The sequence below is a fragment of the Vicia villosa genome, linkage group LG2 (genome assembly GCF_029867415.1).
Source record: "Vicia villosa cultivar HV-30 ecotype Madison, WI linkage group LG2, Vvil1.0, whole genome shotgun sequence".
NCBI lineage: Eukaryota > Viridiplantae > Streptophyta > Magnoliopsida > Fabales > Fabaceae > Vicia > Vicia villosa.
The window spans coordinates 150,705,128-150,729,415 of record NC_081181.1 but is presented as its reverse complement, the minus strand read 5'-3'; the positions used below and the strand labels follow the sequence as shown (position 1 = coordinate 150,729,415).

General features: G+C 32.9%; 1 protein-coding gene and 1 pseudogene across 7 annotated transcripts; both read right to left on the bottom strand.

The window, feature by feature from the left end:
* Window positions 1-2,013: 2,013 nt before the first annotated feature.
* LOC131652460 (probable copper-transporting ATPase HMA5) lies at window positions 2,014-17,129 on the bottom strand (annotated as a pseudogene).
* On the bottom strand, window positions 5,408-11,311 carry LOC131652459 (probable LRR receptor-like serine/threonine-protein kinase At1g06840). Of its 7 annotated transcripts, none has more exons than XR_009298720.1 (10): window positions 10,568-11,311; window positions 10,291-10,393; window positions 9,880-10,036; window positions 9,597-9,717; window positions 9,284-9,432; window positions 8,373-8,474; window positions 8,048-8,184; window positions 7,829-7,946; window positions 7,339-7,735; window positions 7,048-7,236 (listed from the first exon to the last, which is right to left on the bottom strand). XR_009298720.1 is itself a non-coding variant. In XM_058922313.1 (7 exons), exons 4-7 carry the CDS (start codon window positions 7,046-7,048, stop codon window positions 6,063-6,065), a joined length of 567 nt encoding a protein of 188 aa, XP_058778296.1. In that variant the 5' UTR covers window positions 7,049-7,236; window positions 7,339-7,735; window positions 7,829-7,946; window positions 8,048-8,366; the 3' UTR covers window positions 5,408-6,062. The 7 variants fall into 7 exon arrangements, 4 of the variants coding, with proteins under 4 accessions (XP_058778296.1, XP_058778297.1, XP_058778295.1 ...); XR_009298722.1 differs by having other exon boundaries at window positions 7,829-7,938; XR_009298721.1 differs by lacking the exons at window positions 7,048-7,236; window positions 7,339-7,735 and adding an exon at window positions 6,842-6,861.
* Window positions 17,130-24,288: the final 7,159 nt, after the last annotated feature.

Here is a 24,288-nt window from a genome sequence, read left to right as displayed (position 1 = left end):
GTGATTCAAATCACACAACCCTATGAGTCGAATCAAACTGAACATAAGGAAAACAAGAATTGGTGTAAGCCTGTGAGTTGAATCACAACTTACACATGATATGAATCATGCACTCTGTGAATCGAATTAGAGCTTATACATGAGTTGAATCATGAATTTTCTGTCAGCCCCTGCCAAGTTAAAATCGAAACATGACTTATTCATGACTTGAATCACAACTTGCATTAGTCGAATCATGGTATATACTTGACTCGAATCATAGCAAAATAAGTTTCTCTTTAAGTGCAGATCTTGTTTCACATTACTTTTCCACTTGACTCAAATCACACAAGTGTCGATGACTCAAATCAAACATGATTTTTCACCATTTTTTGTGCTTCATCTCCAACACCTATAAATCATTTTTTACTCTCAAACCATTCACAATACTAGAAAACATATTCTTTCGTTGGTGATTTGAAAACTCATAAACCACTTGTTTTTTCTTTTGTCCAAAGAGTTTTGAATCTTTTGTGAGTACTTGCAAACGATTTCTTTCATCTTCTATCTCATTCTTTTCATTGTTGCATGGATCCGAATCTTATCTTTGAAAATTTGTGAATGATTGAGGATATTCGTTTTGAATTTAACGTTTCTTTGAAGATTTGGTTAAGATTTCAGAGGCTTGCAAGATTCTACGATGTTGTGACTGATTCTGACATTTCCAGCGGTAAAGAAGAAGGTTTTTCTCTCTAGGTTGACTTTCGTAGTACTGCGTGAAAGTCTACAAATAGGGTATGAGCTCTTTTTAATCTTCAGACCTATCAACGCTCAAGATACCAGCAGAGCTGTGTCGAAATTTTCGTAGGGCTGAAAGATTCATGAAATAAATTCAAGTAAATACTTCGCATAGAGTCCCGTCTGTGAAGCTATCTATAAGTCAAATATCGAGAAAAAAGAAATTTATTTTTCAGCGTTTATTTTGGACTAGTGATTGTATGAACTCTTGTAATTTTGTTATAAATCATATTAGAAGACCAATGAATTTTCAGTGGACAACCATTTGAGAGTGGATTAAGCACAAAGTGAGAAAGAACGTGCCAAACCACTATAAATTCTAGTGTACTCTCTTTTTTCTTTCTATATATCTCATTTCGATGATGAGATGCATTTAATGTTCATGTTTTCTCCATTAATTTTTGGCAAAAACAAAGTGATGCATGCTTGCTAAAGCACAAACAACCATTCTTGAAGGTCAGCCATAACTGCTAAAAGACTCCCTCGACATCCAGAGTGTCCAACGAGTCTTGGGGGAAACTGTTTTGTGCTGAGCAAAGGTCCAATAAGGTAAGGCCCAATTATCCTTCCCGTTCCATTAAGCCCAAGGTATAAATACCTTCTCAAGGAGTTTTCAGGTCACAATCTCTAATCTCCATTTTCACTACGATTATCTTGAACCCTAACTGACTTAGGCGTTGAAGTGTTAACTATGCAGGCACCCCATAGATCCATCGTACCGGAAATTAGAAACACTAGTTCAAGATCAACACCTCAGATTCCAGTAGCATCACAATCGCAACCTTCGATCGAGACACTCCTCCCTTGAATCGCTTGAGAAGCTTCGCTCCGTCGTATCTTCCGCAAACTCTTCCATTTCTGGTTCCACCACCGAACACCATCATTCACGATTGCAACCACATTTTAAAATCTAAACATGACTCTCATTTGTGCACTTCTTCTATCATAGTTTTCACCTTTGAAAACTGATAGATTTGCAGAAAATTGCTTTGAAATTTTAGCTTCCATTTGCCATTGCAAAAGAACTGAATTGAACCAGAATCTATATGATGAACTTTATGATGAAGTAGAATACAGTGAATGAGTTTTGAGGAAACTTTATTACTTACATTACAAACTCACCTCATCTATTTATACATGATAACAAACTTTAATAGTAGTTTCTAATAACAAACTTAACTAATCAATCACAAACTCCTAACAAACTAACCACCTTGCTTAGCTATCATACACTTACCAAACATGAATTATCTCTACAACAAATCAATCAATTGTAAATCATACAATTGAAATCAAATTGTGAAGATTTACAATTCAATAAATAAATAAAATTGAGGACAACAGATAGAGTGACTGAAATCACTCTGCCGTCAATCACTATTTGACGAGAGGGAAACCATTTCTTTATTATATTTACAATTGACACAATCATTATTCAATCTTAATACCATTCATCTCCATCTTCTTAAGCATGCTTGGTCTTTTATATTTCTTCAACAAAAGAGAAGAACAAACAACACTGATGGAAGATGCAGCCATTGCAGCTCCAGCAATCCAAGGAGGTAACCGAAATCTAGTAGACGGGTAAAGAACACCAGCAGCAATAGGAATTGCTAGAATATTGTAGCCAAGAGCCCAAACATAGTTTAAACGTATGCGCCAGAGAGTTTTTTTTGCAAGATCAATGGCTATTATTATATCTTCCAAGTTACTCTTCATTAGAACAATGTCTGCTGCTTCTATAGCTATGTCTGTTCCAGCACCAATCGCTATTCCAACATCAGCTGCCACTAATGCTGGCGAGTCATTTATCCCATCTCCCACCATTCCAACCGTGTAGCCAGCATTCTGCAAGCAAGTAAGTCAAATCATTACTAGTGTAACCATTTGTACTAGTGTCATACAACAATATGCGTCTGACACTGGACATGCTTTCAATCTGAAGTGTCGGTATGAACATAGTTTCATAATATAATAACATGATTATAGTTTGTACCTGGAATTCTTTTACTTTAGCAGCTTTAGTCTCAGGTTGAGCTTCTGCCATGACAGTTTCAATACCAACTTGTCTAGCTATAGAATTTGCAGTTCCCCAGTTATCACCTGTCACCATTATGCTTCTGATTTTCATGGATTTTAGAATAGATATAACTTCTTTTGCATTAGGTTTCAATGCATCAGACACAGCCAGAACTCCAACAATTTCTCCATCCAATGATACTAAAATTCCAGTTTGAGCCATAGTTTCAGCTTCTGCTAGTACTTCTTCAGCTTCCACTGAAATAGCTATGTTATGATCAAGCATCAATTTTTTATTCCCAACCATAATTTCCTTGTTCTGAACAATGGCTTTCACTCCATGTCCTGCAACAGACTCAAAGTCTTTTGCTTCTGGGAATGAATGATTCTGTTCATCTTCTATGATATTTTTGGCATGATCCACAATGGCCTTTGCTATTGGATGCTCACTATTCACCTAATCATATATATATATAACAAAAAACATTATTGAATAACTAGAATGGACATTTCACATTCAAGACATGTCCAGTGTACGTGTTAGTATCAGTGTTGTGTCCAGTGTCCATATTTGTGAATATTTCATAGTTGAATAATAATGTTACTTGAGATATTCTAATAGTTATGACCAATAGAAGAAGTCTTGCCTCTGCTGCAGCCACAAATTTATAGAAATCTTTAACTGACATGTTTTTGAACAGTTTTGTAGTTACAACCACTGGCTTCCCAACCGTGAGAGTTCCTGTCTTATCAAACACAATGCAATTCACCTGCAAAATTGTAAGTAGGAAGTGAGTTTTCTGTTGTTGAAACGGTAACTCGAGATAATAAAAAATTAATGGCATTCACACTGACCTTGTGTGCACTTTCTAATGCTTGGCCACCTTTGATCAATACACCTTGAGTTGCACCAACTCCAGTACCAACCATGACGGCTGTAGGAGTTGCTAGTCCTAGAGCACAAGGGCATGCTATAACCATCACCGAAATTCCAAACTGAAGTGCAAGCTCAAAACTATTCATTGAAGATGGTATCCATGATTTTGGATATGTATGCAACTTTCCAGCCACAAACCAACAGATCCATGTTGAAAGAGATATCACAATAACCTGTAAAAACAGACACTAAGTTCATTAACATATGTAAAATAATTGTATGAACAATTGTATTACTAATTTACACTTACTATAGGGACAAAGTATTTGGAAATCTGGTCTGCAAATTTCTGCACTGGAGCTTTGGCCATCTGAGCAGACTCAACAAGTCTAACAATCTGAGAAAGTGCACTTTCTGATCCAACTCTTGTTACCTTAACATGCAAAACACCATTCTCATTCAAAGTACCACCAATCACCATATCACCTTTCACCTTAGCAACAGGCTTTGCCTCACCAGTTATCATACTCTCATTCACATGACTTTGTCCCCAAACAACAAGACCATCCGATGCTACTTTCGCGCCCGGCACAACTTTGATCACATCATTCTTCTGTATCAACCGGCTATCAATCTCCCGTTCGCCGATCACATTTCCCTTATCATCTTGAGTTAATAACATTGCCGTATCAGGCGTCAAATCCATAAGTTTAGCAATAGCCTGTGATGTTCTCTCTTTAGCCAACACTTCCAAATACTTCCCAAGTAGAATAAATGAAATAAGCATAGAACTTGTTTCGAAAAAATCACTTCCTTTAAAATGCGAAGAAAAAACCGTTCTTCCAACAACATAGACAGAATAGAAATAAGCTGCATTTGTTCCCAAAGCTATTAACACATCCATATTTGCATAACCTTTCCTCAAAGCCTTATAAGCACCAACATAGAATCTTCTCCCTATGATAAACTGTACCGGAGTCGAAAACTCCACTAGTACAAAAATGTTAATTTACACCCGTTTTTTATTAAATTTACACCCATTATTTTTAATAAAAATCGGGTGTATATCCACAGGGTGAGAAATGTCTAACGAATTTACACTCGTTTTTAAAACGGGTGTAAATACGTTCGTAATTACTCCCTATTTTAAAAATATCGGGTGTAAATACGTTCTACGTTATACCCTATTTTAACAAAAATCGGGTGTAATTGGGCGTAATTACATTTTTAATTACACCCTATTTTAATAAAAATCGGGTGTAATTGAGCGTAATTACGTTTTTAATTACACTCTCTTTTAATAAAAATCAGGTGTAATTGGGCGTAATTACGTTTTTAATTACACCCTGTTTTAATAAAAATTGGGTGTAATTGAGCGTAATTACGTTTTAATTACACCCTGTTTTAATAAAAATCAGGTGTAATTGGGCGTAATTACGTTTTAATTACACCCTATTTTAATAAAAATCGGGTGTAATTGGGCATAATTACATTTTAATTACACCCTATTTTAATAAAAATCAGGTGTAATTGGACATAATTGCATTTTAATTACACCCTATTTTAATAAAAATCAGGTGTAGATATGTTCTTAATTACACCCTATTTTAATAAAAATTTGGTGTAAATACACCATTTATGAATGAACAATTATATCTATTTACACCCTGTTTCATATACACTATTTAGTTATATTTCATTTTCAGTCATAATATTGCAAATACTATAAAATCATACACATAAAAATCATATTTTAACTAAGTCAAAATATTTTTAATATTAACCAAAAAGTATAGAAAATCATGTACAGTAATAATATTTCAACTACTATAAAATCATACACATAAAAATTATATTTTAACTAAGTCATAACACTTTCTTCATATATAAGTTTTCTTCTTCTTCTTTGGCTTTCATTTTGGCAACATTTCTATGTCCTTATCCTCTTCAACCATTTGTATTTGATCTTGTAGATTTTCCTCCTCAACCTTTTGATTTTCAACCATTTGCATCATACAAACCATGCCACATCTAAAGGTTAGTGATAGAAACCGGTACCAATTGAAATAATTCACTTAATAACAATGATTATTGTTCAATATTCTCTATAGAAATGATCTCAAACAGAAACAAAACACAATGTTAGTCAAACTTCTTAATGGTACCAATTGAAATAATTCACTTAATAACAAGTTTATAACAGCTAGCATGTATAAGGACTTGCAGGGATGAATGAGTTTCACCATCACCAGAGAAGCTGCAGCTGGTTGAATCACAATGAAACATGACTGGAGCACAAAAAAAATGTCAACTGGCTGAGAGTGAATGACGGTAGAAGAAATTCTAAACACGCCGGAAGGATAACACAGCAAAGAATTTTAAGTTACTATTAAGCCAATTCGGGACAACTGCTCCAAGAAATGCACATAATTGCATCAACATCCCACATCAGTATTGTTACTGACCCCATTCGCTCGTCGATGATTGAAAATATTACGCCAGCTTGGTATGAAAGAATAACCTGAAAAAAGGTATTCATAAGCATTTGCATCAAGCATTCAGTTATTTTGATAATGCTCCGGATATAAACGAAGTCAAGCAAATACCTCTCTAACAATATTTTTGCCATGTGAGATAGGATGCATTCGGGTCAAAAGTTCAAGAAACACAACACCGAGACTGTAAACATCACTCTTGTCGGTCAACTTGTGAGTTAAGAAGTACTTCGGATCAAGGTAACCCTGCATATTTAAAATCAAGGGGTGGGAAAAAGATTAAGAAAAGATAAATATCAAACTGTTTTCAAATAAATTATAAGTTGTTTTCATAAGTTATCGTAGAGAGCTTAGAAAAATAAGCTAAAAACAGCTTATATACATATCATAAGCTTCTTCCGTATGCTCCCGTCAAATAGTCTCACAAGAGTTTATGTCAGTCAATACATAAGTTCAAATAAGTTAAACCAAAATCCAACTATGAAAATCTTACCGGTGTCCCTTTTACCACTGTAGATACATGACCAGGAACAATGCCTTCCATATCTGGAACTGGGGCAAGCCATGAAAGTCCAAAATCTGCCACTTTTGCAGCGAGCTTTGAGTTCAATAATATGTTGCTGGCCTTGACATCCCGATGAAATATGGGAGGATCAACTTCATTGTGTAGATACATGAGACCTTTAGCTGACCCTAGCGCGATTTTCAATCTCGTGATAAAAGTCAGAGGTTCTTTTGATGTAACTGTGTAGAACAACATACGATGTTACTAAATCATAAGAAGTTAACATACAATATCGGGAAGATAGAAAACGAGAAATTCAAATGTACCAGAAAGGTGATCCCTTAGTGTGACATTTGGCATATATTCATAAACCATTATTTACAATACAATTTGAACTAGTAGAAACTTGTGAAGTTTGAGCGGAGTCCATGCAATCGTAAATAGAGGATGAATAAGCACTGCTTGGCCTCCCAGAGCTTACGAATGATATGTCTGTATCTGATTCTGTGAAGTCCATGCATATCATTCCAATGGTGCCTCTTCTTGCTCTTCCAAATGCAGACCTGCAGGAAACCAAACCATGTTATATATATGCAGAACCATTCAGCAGAGAAAAAAGGAAGAACCTTGTATGCTTGGAAATGTTTTTCTAAAAGAATACTTACTTCATAGATTCATCCTGCCAGCCATGAGGTTTCATTGACGGCATGTCCGTGGCATACATAGCATACATACATGTTATTAAGACATGACTACAATAAATTACTAGCTTAGTTCTTTTAATTTACAAAAAAAAAAGGCAAACCTCTCAAATTCATACGTCTAGAGCATATCTGCTCCGCAAATTGATTTATATCATGATTACATAGATTGTATTTATATGAACGAGAAGCCAAAGTAACCGTTCCAATCGAATTAACCGTTGTAACCAAAATATTATCATGTGATATCAAAGGAGTTCCATACCACAAACAAATTAAGCAGTTCAATAAGGAATAAATGTAAAGTAACCCTGAGAACATTTCTGTTGAACCATTTCTGATAATTCTCCTAAATGTAGGTCTGAAATTTCAAAAATCAAAACAAGAATCAACATAATGAAAAATAAACATAAACTACAACTTCAAAATGAGCTCAATTATTCAAACTTCTTACATGGGAGATACAAATAACCCAAAAGAAAATTCAAAATGAGCTCAATTATTCAAAGTTTGTACTTAATGCATTGTTCCTCATCTCATTGAACCACTCTTCAGATATCACCCCTATATCACTTCATAAAATGAGCCAAAGTAATGAAACAAGATCAAACAGAGTGAACCAAACCAAATAACTTACATAAGACGTTATGAAATCAGTATCAAAGGAACTCACATAAGACATTATGAGCAGAGATTCTATTCTTAGGGTCTCTATCCAACATCAGTTTTACCAAATCTTTAGCACTGTCAGAGATTGTTGGCCATGGATCCGACTCAAAGTCAAGATCCGACTAATGTTTACGGAATAAACTGCCATTTCGTAAATTTGAAAGACTAAATTAATGGACACTTAGAATTTGGAGGGCGAAAATGATGATTTACTCAAACAACATTGGTCCATTGAAAATAATTCCACAGAAAGCCCTAAAAGAGATAACTCGAGTAAAGATCACTTCCATTCACCTAAAAAGAAACATCAGGAATGCATTGATATATACCTGCAAGTCTAACACATAAAGGCGACTGGTATTTTCACTATCGGAATAACCATCTTGAGTCCTCTAGGCCTGGTCACCACCACTACAAAATGCATTGGTTCCCTACATCACCAATATGTCACTAAAATCAATCAATTCTATACTACAGATCATTGGTTTCTCAGTAACAAACTAAAATGGAAAGTCACGAATATACGATACCCACGGTTTCACCTACAGATTCTAGATTACCATTAGGCAATACATTGGATTTTTTCTCCTTTTCATTATTTTTTGTCTCCTTTTCTCCTTTTCTTTTTTCTAACCAATGAATACTTTAAATAAACAATAAAGTTGCAAAAACAATTATCTATTTTTAAAGAGTACTAATAAAAACAAGGTTATATAATTTACACTAGAATAAGCAATAGTATACGTATATGTTTTCTTAAGAACAATTTTAACTTCTAGTTTAAGTAAACGATAAAGTGAAAATAAAATATGACGACCTTAAAAAGAGTCTTACATTTAAAATACTAAAATAATTCAATAACTTTTTTAATTTTCTTTTCCTTTTTAACCTATATGCATGACTGCATGTCACATGAGGCATTGGATGAATGATTCTTATGCTTGCTGTCTCGTGTCTCATATGTGTTTCTAGATGATACACATTCTAGATTATCAATAAATAATGAATAACTAATCTCTATCTTAAATATGTGTTGCTGCTAAAGCACCGTCATACTAAATAACCCATTATTTGACCTCTTATAAAGCATATTAAGAATGTAGACAATTCTAGAGGAGCCTACAATTCATAGTCAATGCTTACTTCTTAAATCTGACAATAAATATATTGTAGAATGAAGGAATCATGTTGCCTTGAAAAGAAAAGATAAAGGGGACATGACGAAAGAATGCAGTCTTACATTTGGCGTTGATATTGAGTGTCAAACTTTTTATCCAACTCCTGCCTGGTTTCTTTGTATTTCTCAACTCGAAGAAGGGAAGAAAGAGAGTTCTGACTTTCATTCAGTAGAGCTGTCTTCAAAGCTGATATCTTATTCCTGACTTCATCCTGTGAATCCAGAAGATCAGAAACAAGTATGCTATAAGCATAAAACAAATCATGATGTAATTTACTACAAGTTATACGTCAATCAAGAATGACTAGCTATTCAATAAGTAACTGACAAGTCAAATTGGTAACAGGTGCATTGGGATCAAAATAGAACCACTCACGGTAACCCTTGAATGATGTTCGTGTGCCAACTCAATCAAGGCACCTTCTACCTCCCCAACTTTATTCATCAGATAAGGTTGCACTTCAAAATCAAGGTCAACATAGGAATCATCACTGTCACTGAAACACAAAGTAAATGACAAAAACATTGCTATCAAATCAAAAAATTCAACGGGAAACATGAAGTTAACATTGTTAAATTAAAAGAGATATACGGGTTCAAAGTCGATTTTATCATGATTTGAAATATGAGATTAAAGCCATGGTTTACGAAATAAGCACCTTACATAAAGGTCATCACAAGTGAAGTGTTTTCCAGTGCTGGATACCACCAACGCTTTGTCATCCTCATCATCATTCTCACTCTCCGTCTTATACTGGGGCACGAAGTACAAACCTTCTACCTTTCTCAATTTCTTTCCCACCGGATAAGTTAAGCCTGAAAATCAACAGAGTTCAATTTGACAGCAATGACATGCTCATAAGGCAACAAAATGCTTTTCACAAACAGTTGGCGTTCAAAAACAGAAAAAAATACCACTGTTAGCAAGATTGAATAGAAACACTAGCAGGCATTGAATGTTCTGGCTAGACTGGTTTTTCCAAGGAAGCCGAACAAAGTCCTAATACAAATGAAAAGCAGTTAAACTGAGTGGTTCAAGCATCTATATCTTATCAAATACTTTAACATACCAGGTTTAGGGTGAAGGGGCTCTGGAACACCACCCGTAGAACCTTGTGGATACAAGTTTGCATCAAAAAATGTAGAACCCATATCCTTTCTCGCAGCTTCTTTCTAAAAGAAAATTGTTACTAATCACAAATTCGTTCATATAATCAAACACAAAAAACAAAAATCCACAAACAATAGAATGACCATAGAAATTGGCCTTTACGACACATACACAGGTGAAATACAATAATAACAAAAATTTAGGGTTGAGATGGAGGAGAGAATAAAATTACTCACTAAGCATACAAGGGAAGGGACGATTGTTGATGAATCGCTAAACCTCAAGATTGTTGCGACTGTAATAAACATGACGATAGATGAAGGGGTTTTTGCGATTTAGGGGTTTTCCTAAAGGATAAAGTCAAATTACTCACAGTGCTACACAAAGGAATGGGCGATTGTTGATGAATCTCTAAGCCTTAGGATTTTCGCGACTGCAATAAACATGACGATAGATGAAAGAAGGGTTTTTTTTTGTGATTTAGGGATTTTCCTGAAGGATGATGATGATCGGTGAAATGCGATGAATCTGAGTTTATAACTTTGTGCGATGAATCTGGATGAAATGCAATGAATATGAATTATTTATTTATTTATTACTATGCCATTAACATGTTTAGATTATTTTTTCATCAAATAAATTTAGATCATTAGTATGGGTCCAATAATTTATTAATTTGTTAATAATGTTTAAATTATTTATTATTTAATATGTCATATAGATTAAATATTTTGAATCATAAAATTAAATAAATTTTTTTAGTTTATATAAATTTACACCCGTTTTTTAATTTAAAGGGAGTAATTGAAATTTTATTATAATAACATTTTTAATTTAAACCCGTTTTTAGAAAATAGGGTGTATATTGTCACTTGATAATATTTCAAATAACATTTTATTTACAAAATTGCCACCGAATTTCTCATTTACACCCGTTTTTAGTATATCAGGTGTAAATTTTAAAATTATTTTGTTCTTTTTGCACTAGTGCTCCCACTTTAAAAGCAATCCAATACTCAACATATTAACAATTTTGATTTCTAAAACATGTTTAATCCCAGGTATATACATAAGAACCATAGATATCAGAAAAACCGGAATAGTAAAAGCCAAACTCCATATTAATAACTTGAAGTGTCGATTAATTTCGTCTCGCTTATGTGCTTTACTTCCTCCATCATTTGAAAATATAGTGGCTCTAAAACACCCTGATCCTGTAGACTCAATGGCTTCAATAAATGTTCTTGGTCCAGTTACATAAGGTTTATAAGTTAAGGTAACTCTATTAGTATCTTGATATGTGTCTATGGTTTCAACACCTTGGAGTGATCTAAGAGAATGTTCAATAATATTCATTGATTGATCATTTTTTATGCCATCAATCTGAAGTTCGATTTTACTAATGTGTTCTCCTTTGCTTATTAATATTGGTTTGAAACCTGTATCTGAAATGGCTTCCATTATTTGATTGTAGCTTATGATATTTGGGTTGTAATGGATTTCTGCTTCTTCTGTTGCTAAGGCTACTTGTGCTATTTGCACCCCGGGAAGGGATTGAAGAGCTGATTCGATGTTGGAGGAACAAGAAGTACAAGTCATGCCACCTATGTGTACTCGACATATTTGTAATGAGGTGTCGTTTGAACTCTCTCCCATGGATTTGGCTTCGAATCCAACATCTATAATGGCTTCACGTATCTTGTCTTCCTGTGTAGAAAATGTGCTGTTATGTATTGGACAATATTGTTTAAAATTGCGTAAAGAGAGTTTTATATGTGAAAAGTGATGTATGAAATTGAAATGGGTGTGGTAGGGAGAAAGTGGAGCATATAGTATCATTAATAAAGTGCAACAATGACAACCATTAACGTAAATCAGCCAAAGAACTTTATTTGTATGATGATGAGGTAGGACACTTTATTTTTTTCAAAAAGAAATTGAGAGATCTATTTGATAACCTATTAAGGTTTTTCAATAATTACATATGGAATCGTATCCATGAATAGTTATGATGTTATGATGTTATGATAGTGTAATTTTTTTTACATTTGCAGTCTATCTATCTATCTATCTATCTATCTATGTGTGTGAAGTAGCAACCACTATAAGGAGGAGCATAAACACTAAACACCAAAGAATAAGATCCCTAAAGACATATCCAAATCAAAACATAAAAAAAAAGACAAGCAACCAACAAAAAAGGCAATGCAAAAAATAACTATCACCACAAATTAACAACCTCAAACACACAACTAAACAGAGCGACGACAAGTGAAATAGCTCTTTCAAATTAGCTAATGAAAATCAAGGAAGGACCAACACGACACTCAATATTGGCCAAAACAGCCAACCTCACACACCATCATATGCCCACAATAAAAGATTCTCCTCTTAAGCTCTTTGGAAAAAAGGAATTGTCCATCAACTTTTCTTAAATTCACTTCTAGGAAGAACTTTTAATATTGTTCACCCCTTGTTCAACTATTGATGTTTTTCTAAAAATATAACATCAATATGTACATTCCAAATATATAAAATCACCAAATGCTATATCAAAGTCAAGCCAAGCACAATTCTCTTACCCCTCCAAATACCCCAAGCCCATTAAAAATATTGTCAATACATTAAGGGAAATCACTCGTATCTTAACTACCTAAAGATATTATACCATATATATATATATAAGGCAACACCACATATGGAGAAAAAATGGTCGACATATTCCACCTAGCTATCACACAAAACACGAGAAGTAGTATTAGGATTTTCAATGACTATCCACTTAAGCGGATATAACCTAATGGGAACCTTATCTTAGAAAAAGTTTAGGAGAACACAATAACCTTTAAGGAGGTTCAACTCCATCATTTATCCAACACCTCCACTATCATAGTAGGTATATAATCTTTACCAAGAGCAGAGACTATCAAGACAGTATATGCCGACTGGATCAAGAACACGCCCTTAGAGTCAAACTTCTATATCCATGAATCATTCTTTAGGTGTATAACCTTTCTTAGCAAGTCTTGAAGTAGGGCCTATAAGATTCCCCTCCCCAAAATAAAAATTATGTCACCACTTGAAATATCAACCCATTCACCCCTCACCCTGATTAAAGGCTCCCGTGTGGTCACCCCTTTAGGGTTTCCCCCCACCGATTGAATCTGAGGGTACCTACTCTATAATAAAGAAAATTCTCAGCCATGTCTATAAAAGACTCATCCACATTAATACCACAATGGAAAATTTTGGAGAAGTTGACTTGTAAACCCGATGTGAGCTCGAAACAATAAATGACAATCTCAATAGTCTAAATGTTGTTCCATGCTACCTCATCCAAGATAAGATTTTCATTAACATATTGAAGGTATGATGCCACCAGATCCATACATCCCATATTGAACCCAAGAAAAACCCTAAAGAGATATCATTTGTCATCAAGAAACTTTGTCCCCCCCAGTACCAAAAGGAAAAGGAAATGGGCCTAAGAGCCTTCCCTTCTTAAGCCTTCTTTGAATATTACTTTCCTAAGTTGGGAAATTTTTGACCAAAACCGAGGGGCTCTCCAAAATGACACAAACCTTAATCCACACTCTCCATTTCACACCAAAACTTAACCTCCCAAACATATACTCTAGAAAGGACTAACTAAAAAAATCATAGGTTTCTTAAATCCATATTTGAAGATTAAGCAATAATTTTGCTACTTATAAGTCAAATCAATAATTTCATTCATAACCACGAAACAATCCACCAGTTGTATGCCTTTGAGGAAGGGTTATTGATTGGTGGACATAATCATATATGTAACTAAGGCTAACCTAGTTGCAACACTTTGACCATCAACTTATATAATGGCCAAAGAAGAGAAATTATACCAAAGCACATAAAATAAATAGAGGAATCCACCATTTGATTGAACATGATACAATAGGATTCCAGGATCCTAAACATGGTGACATTGACAAAAATATTTATCAAACATAATATACACAGGTTTTCTAAGGGGATCCTATAACTTTTTAAAGAGGATAAAGTTAAAGTCATATGTTCCCCCTCTTGTTACCATTTAAACTAGATAAACCTCATCCACTCGACCAACAAAAACTTATAAGTGAGAGACACATTGTCGCCAGGAAGAATATTAGGGAAGTTAATCCCATCCAAAGTCGACATGCCCAACGGAAGTTCGAATTAGTGAAAGATAAAATATATCTTAATATTTCCTTGAACCTTATATATATATATATATATATATATATATATATATATATATATATATATATATATATATATCATACAAGAAGGGCCAAAATAGAATTCCTCTAACGTTCCTGCTTTAGACAAATATCGAAATAGTCGGTGTTTGTATCCCTTCCTTAATCCATCTCAAACGAGACCATTGTAAAAGTGAGAGTCTCGACATCTAAAAAGCTCAAAGATCTTATCATAAAATTTCTCGTGTCCAACAAATCCTAAGATCCTCCATACTTAGCAATCCTAAATTTCAAATTATAAAATGCCACTTTATTATTGGATTTAAACACATAGTTTTGAGGGACTTCATATTTTCTCTACATATTCCATCCAACTTGAAGAAGAATTTCCCCTTAGACCGCAATACCAACTTCGAGAGAAACATTGGTTTTCCAATAAAAGTTAATGAACCAAAATAGTGTAGTCCCCACAATTGCGACACATACTTAACAACAAGAGGGTGGTGGTTATAACGATCTCAAGAAAGGTCCCAAAGACTCATAGGGCCTCACATCTCCCCAACAATTGAACACAATTATACGATTCAACATAATCATTACGACCCTATTAAATCGGTACCAAGTGAATTACTTCCTCAAAATTTGGAGGTCAGACAACCCCATGGATATAATTAAGTTACAAACTCGAAAGATTCGTCTAATGAACTTAGTTGGGATCCCTCTTTCGATTATTTTCTCCCATTGGCCTGAAGCATCGAACTAAAATGATTGATAATAAACCAAACGAGACCCTTAAGTCTCACTCAAATCCGCACAAATGAGCCCACGCAAACCTTTAATTTGATAGGGCATTTGGAGTAGACGTTAACAATAAAGCAAGGAATTTTACTAACTTCTACTCCGAGCATACCACGAGATAACTAGGTCTAGAGAAGGAAAAAAATTGTTTTTTCTTTAGTAATGCACCAGATAGAGAAAAGAGCACCATTGTTACCCATTATCAGAGTGAAGGTCCATTCACATAAAGAGTTACCCCAGAAAAAGTGATAGTGTCTCGTCAACTATACTTAACTTCGACTTCTACATTGTTATCTGTAGGAAAAATTGTATTAATGTTGCATTGGAATTGTAAAGTGACTTATAATTTGGGACAAATTTTTTTCCAAAGCGTCTTATAATTTGGAACAGGAGTAAATGACTAGCTAATAATAGATAACATCACTTGCTCCTATTCGCCTTTTTCAAAGCATCTGTCTTGGAGACACCTCGGTCCATGTAGACGACCATGTAAGCATTTTATGTGTTGTTTCATAAAATGTAATGACATAAGTTAACAAATGAATCGCCTTTAAACATGCATTATAGGAACCGTGTGTGTGTTATAGGAACCATTTTAAATAACTATGTAATTTTGAATATGTTTTAAACTTCAACAATATAAAGTTATGTTACTATATGTCAAAATTAGTCTTTAATTTATAAAAAATAAATAAAAAAAATCATGAAATTTATTTTTAAAAATATTTTAAAAATCTAGTTTTTAAAAAATAAAAATAAAACAATTAGACCGAATTTCATATTTTCATGAGTATACTTTTCAATTCCTTCCTAAAATTCATGGACCATTCTTCTCTCAATTTGAAATAAACTAGTGAAACTTTAAATTTTTGATGTCTTGATTGTCTTGTCTATATCTTTTGATATAAAATATTGAGAATCTCCATTTCTTAAAAATGAAAAACACATATTTTGTGTGATTAACCATTACTAGCTTAACAAATAATTTAATTAAATATTAAAATATTCAATCAACTAGTTTACCTATTATATACTCATCCATTATACACTAATTTATCATGTACACTACTTTTTATCAAATTAATAACGCCCGCCTCTTCAGCTTCCTTTACTAATGCAACAATTATTTAATATATAAATAAATATTCTTAAGAGGCAAGATTCGAACACTATGAGTTGTTATTCTTATAGTAAAGACCCTCATTTATACAGTTTTTGAGCATATGAACAAAAAGAAACATACAACTAAAATGAGTACGAGTTGTTGATTTATAGTTCAATCACGATTAACACATCATTTTTTTTTCATAATATGTTAACATAAATAAAGAAGAAGTCGTAAATTATATATATTGTTGAGATTGAAATGAGTATGAAAATACTTACATTAACTATGGAGGGATAATATTGAACCTGAGCTTTATCATTCAAGACATCAACAACTGCTTCTCGAATTCCAGGTAAGCGTTTGATGGCTTTTTCAACAGATCCAGCACACGCAGCACATGTCATTCCCATAACACAGAAAACAACAGTTATGGCAGCCTCTGATCCTTCCACCACCTCCGGTGACGTTCCTTTCGGATATCTCGTCATCGACGGATAGTGTGGTTCAGGTGACAGGTTCCCACAGCAATGCAGCCCTCCATTTATGCACTCCCAACCTTCAAATTTTTTGCCCATATTAATCAAGCTTTTTAATGTGATATGATGTAGTGCATAAATTCTTTGGTTCCTATTGTTGTTGTATTTATAGAAGCATCCAATGATAAAGGAAGGAAAGGAAATAGAGGGTGGGGACATATAGTAGTATAAGAACCTTATTTTATTCCCATTGATGGCCTTTGTTAATGCTATACTCCCTCCGTCCCACAATGAGTGACCCATTTGAAATAAAATAGTGTCCCAAAATGAATGATCCATTTCAATTTCCAATACACTTTTTCCAATTTTACCCTCTAATTAATAAAAATTTCATCATTTCCAATACATAATAGGGACACTATAGTAAAAACTTTATTCTCTCTCTTACTTTTATACTCTTTTCTTAATATGTGTGAAATGACCCAATGGGTCACTCATTGTGGGACGGAGGGAGTATCAACTAACTTGTCTTTCTCCCAACTTGTTCCAATTCAGTTACATCATCAAATTGTGGCGGAAGTTTACTTTTTATATGACAGATATTGCTATATAAAATAGGGAAGACTTTTGGACTCAAAAAACAATTACAATTATTTACTGTTCTCTTGGAAAATCAGAATTGTTCGAAGTAAATTTTTGATAAGGGTGGTGCATATCTTTGATACGACACGGCTAGATTTTAGACTTGTGCCTTTAATAATGCCTACTTTACAATTTTATTTTTCCGATAACTTTTGCAAAGCAGAATTAAAACGGACGGAATGAACAGACCCGTTTACCTCTTCGTCCTTCCATTTAATGTTTTTTAACACCATTGGTTATTCAAGATTCAATTTACATAACTCTTTCTTTAAAAAAAATTTAAAAGTAATTACTTTGTTAATAAAAAAATATTATGTTTGTTGCTTAATTAATTTACCATGTATTATTCCTTTCACACAAAACAAAACTAGAAATTAGCATTTTAGAAAAGAAATAATACACCTTAAATTAAAATTTAGGTTTTGTTTGAATTGATGGAATAGAATAGAGCGAAATGAGATGGAATAACATAATATTTTATTGTTTGGATAATTTAATTAACAATGGATGAGGCGTAGCATAATAGAGTGGTATAAATTTTATTTCATTCTATCACTTATTAGGATATTCCTTCCCTTTTGATTTAGGCGTAATGAATAACTTGCCTTGTTTTGTCCTAAAATTTTCAAATAATAAAATGATATTTTAGTTCCGTTCCGCTTCAATATTCTATTCTACACTGCTCGTTTTATTTTATGATATTCAAACAAAACCTAAGGTATTATTTTAGGATTGATTAATACAAAACTATAAAATTACAACTACCTTCAACCACCATTGAGGCATTAATCATTGATTATGATACTTATTGTGTTATATTCCAAAGTTATTATTGTTTTAGAGGATTTCCCTATGATTAGGCCCATTCATCATCATTCTTAAAAATGAAACCACTTTAGTATATTTGTGTTTAGACATTGAATAAAAAGAATTTTTGTTTCAACTCTTATGTCTTTTCACAAATCTTTTGGTGAAAACTCAAAAATATTCTTAAATTTCAGAGATTCGGACGCACTCATTTCACACAAAATTGAACATAAACGAGTGAACCACCCTCATTATACATAATTATAGTCCGGAGTTGCATCTCCGAACTTGTATCTTATATACTTCAAATCAAGGTGGCAAAAAAGGTGGTGGCCCGTCAGGCCGACTCGCGCACCCGCAAAAAAAAATGCGGGTTGGTTGGAATTTTGGGTCCGCCGCCTACCAAAGCCCACCCTACCAAATCCACCGTCAACTGTAGCCCACCCTGCCAAAGCAGCCGCTCCACCAAAGCCCACTATTCTTTTAGTTAATTCTAATAAATTATTGATGATTTTATTTTATACATTTATTTGTGAATATATATGCAATATTTTTTAAGTAAAAATTGTTAAAAATATGTTTTATAAAAAATTGTTCTAAAAACTATGTGAAAAATGTAATTGAAATGTAAAAAAATTTATTCATCTATTAAAAAAGATAAAAATTAAAAAATTGGCGGGCTAGGTTCTTATTGAAGGAAAATCGCGATATAATACGCAGCGGAAATTAAAATTTTCCTTTAGTGATCCTTACGAAAGGGCATGATCAGTGATAGAAACGGTAACCTCTTGTGGCGATTCAAAACTTTGATGTCGAATCGAAGGAGTGATCACGAGCGTTGATGAAGAAAAACGCCTCTACTCAGTCCACACGAACAAATCCCTTCAGTCTCAGTGCTAGCTGATACGAATGAAGGCTTTGAGTGAGAGAGAAGAAAATACGCCTAGGATTTCTCAGACCGAAATTTCATCAAGTGAAATGCTTCAGCACAAGGGTTCTATTTATAGAACCACTTGTGTGGACTACAAGCTAAAAGCCCAATTAAAGCTGCAAGCTAAAAGCCCAATTAAGTCATATATCACTTAAGCCTGTGGTACCTTACCACATTTTGAATTCACTTAAGTGCACCATACTTTATGGTGTTCCTTATTTACTCGGTCTCTCATCAACCTGCCCTTATGTGTGTGACCCTGTAGGTTTTCGTGACGTTGGAAATTATATTAAATCACACATTTAACATAATAAACAGTGAGCGGTATCTAGCAACACATCACTGCTACCCAAATCACGAAAATGTCATGTGATATGGCAAAAACCTTTTCGCGATAAAGCTTGTGTGTACAATTATCCTTTTGCCATAAGACATTGATCCTATTATGCAAGATGGGAAAATTTCATCTAGGTCACTCATGTCCCTCAACATGCTTTGTGAAATACCAATCAACTATCTTTATGGTCATCCAGTTACAAACAACGTTTGATCAGCAATAAGGCACTTGACTCTACATCTAGGGTCCATTGTGATTTCAGGTCGAAGGGTGGTATACGCTACTTATCACCATGAGAATAACTCATGACACTTTGCATACAATTATATGTAGTATTCTCATAGCGGGTCAATATAGTATAAATATTACTCCTAATATTTTTACCTGTGTCAAGACTTGATAACTCCTTATCCATGATCCATGAGATGTGATCATTAGTCTATCTTCATAATAGTCTTGATGCTTTAATGTTATCCCGCTTCACAATAAAGCTTGACTATGGTTACTTTAAGAATAGTGTCTTTATGTTTAATGAGATCTCAAGATTAAGTCGCACTTAACATTTCATTGAACAGACTAACTATTCTAGGGACTTTATTATTTTGGAAAAACAAAACATAATAAAGAAATACCTTTTATTATTAATAAATAATTCGATACAAGTACAAAAAGTATTGGCCTCTAGGGCTTACACCAACACTTATGCCCATTTCAACTTGGCAGACATATGGCGGGGCGGGGCGGGCAGCCCGCTTTGCTACCCCTAACTTCAGAGATGTATATATGAAAATAGTTCTGATACTTCAAAACAGAAACAGAGACAATATGAGCAAGAAGTAGAAATCATAACAACTTAACATTAAATTAAAACACTCAACATTGCATATATAATTGTTAATATAAATTTAACGTTACATTTCGTTATAAACGGGTAGTTCATGGCGTTACAACATATTGATAATATCTTCGACGGATCTTGCGATCTTTGCATCCACTTCAATCAGATCCTTTGTTGCATAATGATGAAAAGTACTCTACATAACCTCTAAATCTTCATTCGTCTTCAATTCGAAGTTGGTGAAATATATCTCCACTTCGACGTTAAACGAGGGTGAATGATATTTGAGTTTGACAATTTTTCGATTTTTTAGATATCCGAAGAGAGTATTTAGTTTATATATCAGATCGGCGAGAGGTGTGCCCTTGGTGACCCTAAATTGAAGTGACGACTTCTCACAATTGAAACACAAAAATGCAAGGTGGAGATATATATTCTTTTTTTATTGTGATGTGTTTTGTAGAAAATATGGGATGAGAGACACCATATTTATACAAGTATTATATCACTTTGGACCTTAGAAACCTTATCATGTCATCAGGATACTTTTCGGAGATGCATATCCGAATAAACTTTATTATTTTATGGAAAAAAATGGTGTTCTCAGATATGCACATCCGATAAGTGTTCTGTTATGGAGGAGGTATGGAGTGTGAGAGAGATTATCATGCTATGTGGTGCTATATTCAATTTTCCGCTTGACATTTTAAGAGATGCTTATCCGAAATATCACTAAATAGTTAAATTATAAACCATTTCAATGAAAAATGCTTATTAAATAGATTCTAGAGTATTTTCGAAAATGCATATCCGAATTCATGTTAAATATATTCAAAGAAGTAATTTTGATAAAAATGGAATGACTGCTTGATTTACGAATGATAAATAAATTTAAAATGCGTTCAAAAATACATCTTTAAACACTTCTGGAATATTTTTAAAATTTTTGGAGATGTAAGTCACACTGTAAAAAAGATGAAAAAATTGTCTGAATAAATTACCTACAATTTTTAAAAGCACGTAGACATCGATTTATTATTAAACGGAACTATATTTTTTAGAAGAAAATTGTGATGGGTCATACTTTAGTTTAGTTTTTTTTTTTTTGAAATGTTACAACTATAAAATATTATTTATATTAATATGTAAATATACATAAACATTATATCGTCAAAAATTAAATTCTAAACTACTGATTAAAACACTCGTTTAACTCAATCAGTTCACATACTATATTGAATTAATTTTTTTTTAGTTAAAAACACATATTTAACAAAAGTCTTATACAAAACTCTATATATTATTATAGTTGTTGAGATTCTAATTTTTTTTAAGATATAAAATATTATTTACATTAATATATAAATATTACTCCATCCCTCCCATATTATTTGTCACATTTATTCATTTTAGTATTTTACACATATTAAGAAACAATAATACATGAAAGAGAGAATATCGACTTTACCAAATTATCCTAATTAAGTATTGATATATTCAAATTAGAATTAATATTAAGTGATAAACAATAAATTATAAGTATCTATTAGAGGGTGCAATTGAAAGATTAAATATAAAATTGTCTTGGTATTCTAAAGTGACAAGTATTTTGAGATAATTTTTTTATTTTTAAAATGTGACAATTATTTTGGGACGGATAGATTAATAAATATTATCGTCAAAAATTAACTTTTAAACTACTCCCTCCGTCCCAAATTATTTGTCGTAAAGACCCACTTCACATAGATTAAGAATGTCACTTTACCAAATTATTCTGATTAACTATTGGTGTATTCGAAATAATATTAATATTAAATAAGAAAATAATAAATTAAGAGTATTTATTAAATGGTACAATTGAAAGATTAAATATAAAATTACATTGATAATATAAAGTGACAAGTATTTTGAGACAATTTTTTTTTAAATATGACATTTATTTTATGACAGTATTAATTATAACACCCATTTAACTTAAGTATTACAAATTGACATACCATATTGAATTAATTTTTTTAAGGATATAACATATTTAACAAAAGTCTTATATGAAACTCTTAACACAAAAAAAAAAAAAAAAAAAAAGAGTCTTATATGAAACTCCACTCTAGAATCATATTATTATGGTTGCTGAGAATTGAGATTCTAATTTTTCAAAAATACATGTAGATTCTTAGGGGATGTTGTGTTCCAATTCCAACTTCCAAACAATCCAATGAGTTGACATAACATAATTCTCTATTTGTCTCTTACACAATCATGCTGGGTGGCATTAACGTGTATGAAACTAAATCAAATTAAAACTTATAAAATAGACATGCATCTAAAAAAATTGATTGCTTCTATTTGAGCCCTTCTTCTTAATAGAATATGAGTACATGTTGCTTTGCGTTCACGGTTTCTTTTAGTAGTTTAGTTTCCACTTTTTTTTAGAGGAAAATAAGATTCTTTTGTTAGTCCTGTACCATCATCATATATCACTAGCCAACAACTTGTAATATTTAGAGAAGACTTTGCTTTTTTTATATTATCACATTAGTGATCTATTGCCATTAACAATGTCATTAGCATGCCGGAAAAAAACAATGTCATTAGCACTTTTTTAATTAAGCAGTGTCATTAGCGTTATTGAAAGTAACAAGACTCATAAAGAATGAGAAATTTTAAATCATTTTTATTTGTGTTGATAGAAAATTAGATCATGGTTCATGTTCAATTGGAGATTTTAGATATGGAGATTTCTAATACTTATTTTTAGACTGTTGTTCTCTTGGAGTCATCGATGTGTAAGTTTGAGAGGGCAAATGGTTTTTCTAAACTCAGTTCTTAGTTAATTATTTGTCTTTTTATCTTTATTAAAACGGCACGTTAGAGCAATGTGTGTAAGGCTAAGTAGAACGATGGGTTGAGAGTCCGCATGTGATCTTTGTCTAGTCAATTTGACTCTGTTAGGAAAATTGTTGGAGATATAACTCCACACGCAAGAGCGGGTGAATTGTAGGAGTTTGAAAATCGATGGTTTGAAACATTATTGTTTTCAATTTTTCAGTGTTCAAAAACATTTTTAAGAAAAACTTTTTGAATAATAGCAACGACAAGAAAATATGCAGAAAGTAAAGAGATAAAGGGTAAAAAGATGACACCATAAATTATAGAGGTTCGACTAAATGAAGTGACATAATCATCTCCGTAAGACTTGATCTTGAGAGTATCCAATAATGATTATAAGCTTTTAATAGGTTAAGCTTACGAACCCCTTATACGTAAAAAAGAAATTTCAGGTTAACTTCTAACCAAACAGTTAACAATGAATAAAAGTAGTTAATCCTCTGATAACACTCTGTCATTGCATGTTTTTTCGTCAAGAAATAAAAGTAAAACACGACAAAGATGAGCAAATTTGAAGCACAATGGCCAAAGAATGATGCAAAAATCATTAAGTATGAAGAAATAAGGACTTAGTGAAATTTAGCTGAAAAAGGGAGCAAAAGCGAGCAGCGATAGACCTGCACGCCCTACATCGCGCGCAATGCTATCTATGACCCAATGTAACACCTCAATTTAGATTATCTTGTTCAATTAAATTATTTATAGTTTTGTGTGTTTATTTAGTTATTATGTAGTAATAATTAAATTAATTTACATGGTAGGGGTGTGCGACCTTGAGAGAATAGTGTGAAGAGTAATTAGAGGTTGGTAGATTTATTTAAAACTAGTGTCTTACCCGTGCGTTCGCACGGGTACCCGTCGTTTTCGGGCATTGTGATTGAGAAAAATAAAAGATATTAGTAAAATATTAAATT

Coding starts and splice junctions, on each gene's coding strand:
- LOC131652459 (XM_058922312.1), bottom strand. CDS start 10,639: ATGTTTATTACAGTCGCAACAATCTTGAGGTTTAGCGATTCATCAACA. Junction 10,037..10,290: donor GCCCCTTCACCCTAAACCTG/GTATGTTAAAGT, acceptor GTTGATTTTCAG/GCTTAACTTATCCGGTGGGA. Junction 8,475..9,283: donor ACTCAATATCAACGCCAAAT/GTAAGACTGCAT, acceptor TTGGTGATGTAG/GGAACCAATGCATTTTGTAG.